Raw genomic sequence first — 9,652 nt, forward strand, 5'->3', positions numbered from 1 at the left:
GAGACAACATATGCGGGTGCGACGTACTCTTAAACAAAATGTTTTGATTAAGTGTTACTTCCCTAAACTATGTGCTTATATACATACCTAGTAATAATCATATTTTTTTTATTATATAATTACCTATATAAACAATTTTGCATTGAATGTATTATATCCGATGTTTGGTTCGGCATAGTATTTAGTGATTTATATAAGTATACTATATATACTGTATATTATACTGTGGATAAACCAATGTCGAAATAAAATTCACAATATATTATACAAATATATATCTATACTGACTATACTCTATAGACTATAGTAGATACAGTAATAATAAGAGTCAGTCGATAATAATTAATAGGTATTTTATTTTTTATTTCTCATTTGTTTAATTTGTACAATCTGTTATCTGTATACAATATTTTTACAATAAGCACAATAGATGGAGCCATGGAGGGATACATAAGAGGGCTTGGTTGGCTTGATTGAAGAAACTATTCATTAATTTATAATAGTACTTCATGATAATTAATATTAAAATTTAAAATATAGGTACCTATCATGATCTAATACTAATAAAATAAGCAAATTAGTACTATATAACATGATACAATAACACGTCTTATATTAGGTACATATAGGTAGTTAAATTTGTTATACATTTAATACTTATATTTAGCTATAACTTATATCATATATTATTTTAATGTATTGTAGCTTGCAGGCAGCAGATTGCGGCCACGGCAGTGGGTTCTGACGAATTTTAATCTAACTTTATGAGCCAAGTATTAGAGACAAAATAATGAAACCAATTGTATTTTATATTAATTTCTAAAAATGACATAACTTGGGGCCACCTTCGTTTTCTATACAGTCGGCTAACGAATACTGGCCATGTATGGTTATAATGGATTTAGATTTAATATACGTCGTAACTCGTAACGCACTGACCACGTGTCCACGATTACCTACTTATAATATAAGATTATACGTCACTTAGGGAAATATTCATAGCCGATGCTTAAGAATAAGACGTATTGCTCATAATATAATATAATATCTAACATAATTTATTATTATATATTATGATGAAAACTATATAATAGGCATATAGATTGATGTGTAAAAAAATGTCTATCATTCAATGAATATAAAAACACGAGCTCCTTAAATTTAGCGTAAAAACATATCTCAGGGTTAAACATACCTATATATTAACGATAATGTATAATGATTAAATGCAATTCAGCTAACATAGAGCTGTTCGATTATTTGTTTAACCTCTCGATTATTAATTTAACGTTTTAATCGAAATAATCGTTTATTAATCAAAAATTAATAATCAAACTGAAAATCGATTTTTAACGACCGATTAATCGATTTTTTTATCAAGGGTAAATTGATTCTTTATTTTCAACGACATTTTAAACGAGATTTGCAGTATGACATGTAGATGTATATAAATATAATATACTATTAATTATATTATTATTGTTTGATTAATCGGAAATTCGATTGATTGATTCATCGGAAATTCGATTAATTGCATTTTATAAAAACTGTAAAATAATCGATGAAAATAAAATAAAATATAATCATCGTAATAATCGAACAGCCCTAAGCTAACCAGTATAGTAATGATTGTTTCAACGCACAGCAATGTCAAGGTAATAATCTATGGGTTATTGTAGCATTTTACAATATTTTTACAAAAATAAATATATTTTCTATTTAGAGAACTTCATAGAATTCTTAAATAATAATTTTTATACAAGTATTGTTCAATTAATAGGTAGGTACACCTAATGTTATTTTTTGGATATCATTAATTAATTGATTTTATATTATTAATAAACTATCATAACTACGCTTATTAATACTTTACGATGCAATGCGTTTTCATTTATCTTCTCAGTGAGGAGATCAGAATTAATTTACCATTTTCTAATTGTGGCTGACAGTTAGACAGCTGCTGATATGCCAGTTTCATTCGCTCGATATTGATTTTAGAAGCATTGATATGATTGACAATTGGCAATGGGTAATCAATGCCAATGATACAATTGGCAGTAATCTGAATGGACTCGGGTGCCAACCACGGCTCGTGGATATATTTATTAGGCATATTATTCAATGCTGGAATGTATCTTCTATAAACAAAAATTGCATTAAATATATATTAAATACAATTCGGAAAATATAGTAATAAAATTATTTACCTAATAACTAATGTAATTTTTTTCAGAAGTACAAAAAAAATATATAGGTGTATGTATTTTACCTTATATAATCACCGTTCGGATCAACTTTTCGACCGAACCTAACAGGGCAATAGCAGTGAATGAACTCTTTGTAAAACGACGAACACGAATACCACATCCAATATCCAGCGTTTACTGACCAATCGGCGTCCAACAATAACTCATCAAATACCTAAGAATTTTCAATTTTTTTCGTATTGTTCATAATCATATGACGTAAACAAAACGTAATAGAACTAGAATAATGTCAAAGAATTTATTGAATGAACCTCCGTAATACCTTCATTCCTTCTTCCCAAGATAGCCACAGGTCACCCCAAGTGAGAAAGCACGCGACAGCGTGCCTCGCTATGCAGTGGATCCAGCCTTCTTGCCTCAGCTGAATCATAATCGCATCGATCCATGGGTAACCGGTTTGGCCCTGAAATCAATTCAATTACCGCATTATAGCGTAAGTCGATTACCACGAACCACAAGGTCGCGTCTATATAGAAATATGGTTGAATAGTATTTACGTTGGCCCACTTGGACAGAGCTCGGGGATTCTTGTCCCAAGGTATTTGCACGCAAATCGGATTTCCGACCATCCGATCGAAGTTCGGATTGTTGGTGGACGCACAGTAGAAGAAATCTCGCCACAGCAGTTGTCCGTGCAGCGAAAGTGGTGGTTGGGATTTCCGTATCTACGTGACATTATAGGTTATATAGACTAGGTAGGTATTAATTATTACGACAGTATGAATACTGGGGTGGTTATGAATTGGGACAATTTATTGTAAACGATCTTTATAGTATATAAAATATAGTCCGGTATCATTTTTAATTTTAATAATATTATTATCATGATAGGTAGTCAATAACATGTGGAAGTATAAACGTGTATACGGTATGCCGCTACTGCTATAACTACTTTATGATTGTCCAATATCCATGTTAGATAATATACATTTTAGGATCTGAATAACAAGTTATTTTTTGAACTTAGGATATTTTACCGTAAGCAAAACAGTGATGTCATATACCTACCGACATATTCCAAAATAATCTTACTTCAATGTTCAAATTGTTGATTGCTAACATTCAATTTAAAGACCAGCATACATATTAAGCAAAGAATAGGCTACATATTATATCTACATTTAGACCTATACCTATACGTAAATGGCTAAATGCATGACGCATTTTAACAGGGATGCATTTAGGGGGAGGGGCAAAGGGGGCAACTGCCCCTGGCGGCAAATTTTTAAAAGCGGCAGTTTTTGGATATATTTATTAAAAAATAATATTAATATATATATATTTGCTCTAAATTGAAAATTACATTTCACCAAAACTTAATTTATTATAACAATGATATTAATATTTTTGCTGCTAAAAATTTCTATTATTATAAAAGCTGTAAAACACGGTTTGGAGGAAAAGTTTTTATACTTTAATCCCCAAAAATGTTTTTGAATGATGTTTAATAAACATACAGTGATGTGTTTTTTTCCGTCTGTCATCAGCATTTTGGACAGTAAAATTGCTTCGAGACCAGCAACTTTTCTGATAGAAAAGTGAATTTAGTTGGTACTTTTAGAAGGCAACATTGAAAATTCCAAATAGTTTTAAAAAGCGTCGAGGAAAACAAAATCGTAAAACCTATTTTTGATTTTATTTTTTTGGCGTAACTTAAAAATTAATTACCGTACGCCCTTGAAATTTTCATTAAATATTTATAGTATCACCTCCTATAAATGGTAACATTTTTGAAATAGTTTAATTCTTTTTGGCCAGTTATAGCCTTGAGATATATTATCATATTTTCAAATTTTGTAATTTATTTTTTAATTTTTCTCGATAAAAACTTGTTCACTTTGTAAAAAACCTTGAACATTTAATACAAGGCTCCTTATAAGTTTCTTTAATGTAAGTTCAAAAATATTAAATATACATAGGCATAATTATTTTTATATGCATTTAAAAAGTTCAAATTTTGACAAAATGCATAAAAATTTAAAAATATTCAACTATTTTCCAGTTAGAAATTCATAAAAGTTTTTCCTTGCATAGCTAAGATTAGACATTTTGATAGAAGGCTCCCCGCAATTTTTTATACCTTAAACAAAAAAAAAAAAAGCTTACCGCAAAGTGAAATTAATTTTTTATGAGCGTTTGAATTTAAAATTTTTAAGACATTATATTTTTATCTATCATTTTTAAATTTGAATATAACACACCCGTTACAATGACTGTACAGCGGAGCAGTACCTATTTGTCCACCTTTTTTTTTTTTTTTGAGGGGGTAGAACAGTGGCATAAATGAATGCACCAATGTTACCTATTTACCTATATTTTTGTATACAGTATAGGTTATGAGTTATGTGACATACAACAATACTTAATTGTTTCTAATTTTTATATTGAGTTTTTAAAGGCTTATTATATTAATTTAATTTATATTTCAAAATGAATATACATTTGCCCCACATCAGTAGGTTTTTACTAAACAAATATATAAAAGTTTAAATTATGAGGAAAACTAAATAAAACTAGATTATATTATATCACAATATAATAATATATACATACCTTCTTATAAAGTTCATTTAACTCTGAAAAATACAATCTAGTGGATAAGCATCCAAATTTCAAATACGGCGCGAGACCAGTGGGACTAGCTAATAAAGATTGTGGGGTCATTTTTGGTTTTCCAAAAGATGCGATGAATGCTTTCCGTTCCAAATGACATTGCAACCTTATCAATGCTTCCGTTTCACCCCCCACCCATACGTGTCGTGCTATGTTGTTTATCTCTTCAAATCCTGTAAAATATAAATACCAACATTAAAAACGTGTACATAACATTGAACTATTTTCGAGTAGATATTTAGGAAAATTGACAACTCGGATCTATCGATATTGTTACATAAATAATATATATTTTAATAATTATAATATATTTTGCTGTTTTCAAATTATTATGTAATATTACTATATTTTGAAAACTCAAAAACATTAATGGGTAAAAAACATACTCTTTCTACGTAGTAAGAACCCTACTTAAAATCGTTTTTATACGTAAAAACTTGTAATAAATAAAAGTTGGTGATTAAAATAAAAAAATTAATACATTTTCTACAGTTTCTATTGTAATTTTTAACACTCTTTTTCCATTTATAGAACCTTTGTATCTAAAAATAAATTATAATAATATAAAATGTACCTACCTATACAATAAAATTAATTTAAAATATCTATAAGTAACATATATATTTGTTATTTACCGAGTTCTTCGACTGTTGGGACACCAAATATTTTATCGTGGTCATATTTAGTTGGTGTAAAGGCATTACCAAGAAATTCTTTGTCTATGCTAGGTACAGCTCTTTCTGGTGGATCAATACACTCTAATATATTTTGAAACAAGTGATACGTCAATGGAGCTTTTCCACCATTCACGTTTATTATTCTGGAACAAAAAACAATAAGTCAAAGTTCGATAATTTTCGACTACATACCTAATATGAATTTACAATTTACAATTTTCACTATATAAAAAAAAAAAATTAACTATTTTAAAGAGTTCTATATTTACTTGTCTAATTGGTACAGGGTGTGTGAACAACGAGTTATGACAGATATTCCCAATTCACTACACATGACTTTTATATTTTGATCTCTCACTCGACCAAACGGTTCAGGATCTTCTTCAAACGTGAAGTTTGTCGTACCCCATTGCTAGAAACAAATACTATTACATAAATCATAGTGTTACGTACAGTGGCGTAGCTATGATTTTTTTTCTGGTGGGGCTGATCAACTTTTACACTTTTACACATTAAATACATACTAGCACAGATAGATGGCTTAACATTTTTAATACTTATAGACTATAGTACATTTTTAAATATTTTAAATACAATTTAAGACTTTTTGAGCGACTATCATAGACCATTAAAATAATTTTTAAATTTTTTTAAAATTTCGAGGGAGGGGGCTGCAGCCCCTTCAGCCCCTCCCCTGGCTACGCCACTGGTTATGTAACTCAATAATTTAGTTTGTATGTCAATAAGACAATACACTTTGCGCTATTAAGTACGTATGCATAAAATAATCATGATCGTTATAACTTAGGTATATGTTATTTAATATTTTTACCTGCATATCAAAAATCGTTTATTATTAAATTACATAACGCAGCAATAGAGTTAAAGACGAGGTTTGAGCTAATTTAAAATTTGGAAGTTGATCTGATGAAAACTTACTCTGAAAAGTTTAGGCAATGCCTCAGCTGGCTGTCCCTTGATAACAAAAAGTCTAGAATTTAGTTTTTTCAGGCTGTTATCCAAATCTGACAGACACTGCAAGAGAAATCTGAAACACAAATTTAAAAAATCATTTTTACGCAAATGTTTTTGTTTGATTTTGATAATCATAAGATTTTAATATGTGATGTTGACCTCCATTTATTGATGCCCACATTTGACGCACCGGCGAACCACGGATCGAGTATGAAAATACATCGGAACGTCTTAGCGTTGATTAGCCCCTCTCGTAAACTAGGGTTGTCGTGAATTCTCAAACCTTTACGGAACCAGTGGACGGTGTGTTTATTTTGCATCTTAAAATCCAAGGTTGATAAGAGGAACTTTGTTGAAAGTCGTTTTGGTCGTTAGACTTGTACAAAAAGAACTCTCTTGTAAATTAAAATGATACTATATCAATATAAATAGGTACCTATATTTAAACATAACACATAATAATTGAGTGAAAACTCGAAGAGGAAAGTTGTAGAGATTTTTTTTGTTCTAATTTCTGAGAACCCATTAAAAAATCCCTATGAGTTCTCTAAAATTAATATTAAAAGTGTAAGCACCGTAAGCACGAATTTTAATTATACTTTAAGAATTTGAAAAAAATAAACTTGAGCATTCAGTAAACTACGTAATATACATTAAAAATGTAATATAATGTAAATTTAATTTAATAAAAACTTGTAGGAGAACATTAGTATTAAAATTGATGAACATAATCTGACATATTTTATAAATTAACATGGAAGTAAACTACGTCACACGAAAACAGTGTTTAAACGTCGGTGGTGGTATTTTGAAAGTCGGACTAAATTGCTTTCTAATAAAATAATTTTAACTTAAACTAAAATTCTGACTAAATTTACTAGTAGTCTTTACATTTTAATAGGCAGTCTTTATTCTTGTACCTATAAGTTTTATTTTAAGTTTATTTTTTACTAAACAATAATTATGATCTATTAAACGTCTACACTATTAAATTTATAGTTTAGCCATTCTCACGAAGTTATCTTAGTTTTTAATTAAACCTTCCTAAAAATAAACTGTCCTACATGCTCCTATATGTATTCGATAAATTATAAGGATAACTGTATTCGTTGAAACAGATTTAGTTAGCTTAGACGTATTATTAATATGACAGAATATAATCTACTGTATTAATATTTAATACTCACAGAGACAAGTGACAATACACTATTGCATTTTTACGATTAATTCATGTTTAATTTTCAATCCCGTTTTCGTATGATAGGTACATTATTCATTACATAATTTCACATGTGAACATAATGTAAATAAAAATAAATAGTATATGATTATGTTTTCTTAATTAATACAATATAATATTATCTTTTATTTGATATAAGTACCTATATTTTATATCACTATAATATAAATGCACCTGGAATTTTTTATATCTATACTTTAATGTATTTACCATGGGATTAAAAAAAATTAGGATTGTACATTTTTTATTATGAATATTGATTTTTTTTTAATTAGCTTTTAATAATTAGGTGTAGGTAATAGGTATACTTGAGTACTTCACCTATATACTTGCAACCCGCGTATGGCTTATCTACCACTTCTACTATCTACTAACTTTTTACAACTACAACACGTTAGGGCACAAAATCATAATACGACCTACGTTTTGGCACTATTTTTTTCTCATGCAACAATAATATGTTTGGGCAGTATAGTATACAATAAATAATATAGATGTATATAATATATATATATCTGTTTTTACTTTTTATGTACCTAAATTATATTATATAAGTAGGATATATATGCAATAGAAAATCGTAAAGTATACAAAAATAATTTTTAAATTCTATCAATAATTAAATACTTTTCGTATAAAAATTGATCACAAATAACACAATAAATTATTTTTCCATATGGTAAACAGATACCTGTTTTGAAAATTCACTAAATAATCTTCAACAAATTGCTTTGATTTAGCACTTTCACTCTAAACTTTGGGCAAGCTTCGAAATTTTACATAGTTTACATTAAATGCTATTTTTACACGTTAAACACGCATCATATATTGTTAAAAACTCATGAAGTTATGAACGACCACATTCCAAAAGCCTATACCTATCAGCATACCTATTAAGATAAAATATTAAACACCATATCAGTTTACAATTACTAAATAGTATATTTATATTTTATTAAGCTCCTCTTCACTACTAGGTTTACGTGAAATTTAGTAAAATAGTAAGTTATGACTTTATGAGTATAATAATATAATACCTACCCTCCAAAAATCTGTGATTTATAATTACTACCTATTTATTACCTAAGCCTCGCCTACTGGCTACTTATCCGCCTGCTTCGACACTGCATGATTTTTTTCCCCTGGGGACCGTTTACCCGAACAAATTCTATCCGATACGTTATCGTCACGGTTGATACTGCAGCAGTCCTGATAACACGAACGATCTTTTATTCACCGCTACATAGGTAATATAATATTTGAAAACAATATGGCAAACACTCGACAGAACGTCGAGGAAAACGTAACGACGTACAAGTATACAATTTAATAATAATAAAAAAAAAACGTAGATATTATTGCACGAATAGGAAGATTAATATTATATTATAATATATTATAAAATCTAATATAAATTATGATCACTACCTGGTCGGACGGCAGACATCAATGAGCTTCGCGCACAGCGACCGACTGACTGCATCGTAGATCATATTATATTTGGTAATAATATACGCGTATTTTGTGCCCGCAGGGTAGGTACATAATATTATTATATAGTTATTGTCACGCGTTACAAAATGTAATCTATTTCATTTATTCGGATTCGAGCTAGTCACGTTGCACAGTGGCGTGTGGTGGTCGGTCACATTGCCATCGGCGTGGAGACTGTAGTCCGTGTGTGTCAATAATAATAATATATTATAGAAATACTATATATATATATGTATTACTAGATATGTTAGGGAGGATTAATTTTAATGTTTCCGGTGCTAATTTTCGCAACTTTCCTCCATTCCGGATCCCGTTCTGTGCGACAAATTATTTATATAATGAACCCATTTTGCGTATGATAACATTAGCTAATGGATCCAATTATA

The 9,652-nt window shown here is 29.1% G+C and overlaps 1 protein-coding gene across 1 annotated transcript; it reads right to left on the bottom strand.

Annotated features, from left to right (window-relative positions):
* Nucleotides 1–1,861: 1,861 nt before the first annotated feature.
* On the bottom strand, nucleotides 1,862–6,915 carry cry2-2 (chryptochrome 2-2). The gene is given in 9 exon segments (NM_001171102.1): nucleotides 1,862–2,138; nucleotides 2,270–2,421; nucleotides 2,530–2,670; nucleotides 2,765–2,932; nucleotides 4,821–5,053; nucleotides 5,516–5,700; nucleotides 5,827–5,969; nucleotides 6,497–6,605; nucleotides 6,692–6,915. Coding segments are annotated over 9 exon segments (1,539 nt in total). The 5' UTR covers nucleotides 6,853–6,915; the 3' UTR covers nucleotides 1,862–1,891.
* Nucleotides 6,916–9,652: the final 2,737 nt, after the last annotated feature.

This window comes from Acyrthosiphon pisum, chromosome A2, assembly GCF_005508785.2.
Source record: "Acyrthosiphon pisum isolate AL4f chromosome A2, pea_aphid_22Mar2018_4r6ur, whole genome shotgun sequence".
NCBI lineage: Eukaryota > Metazoa > Arthropoda > Insecta > Hemiptera > Aphididae > Acyrthosiphon > Acyrthosiphon pisum.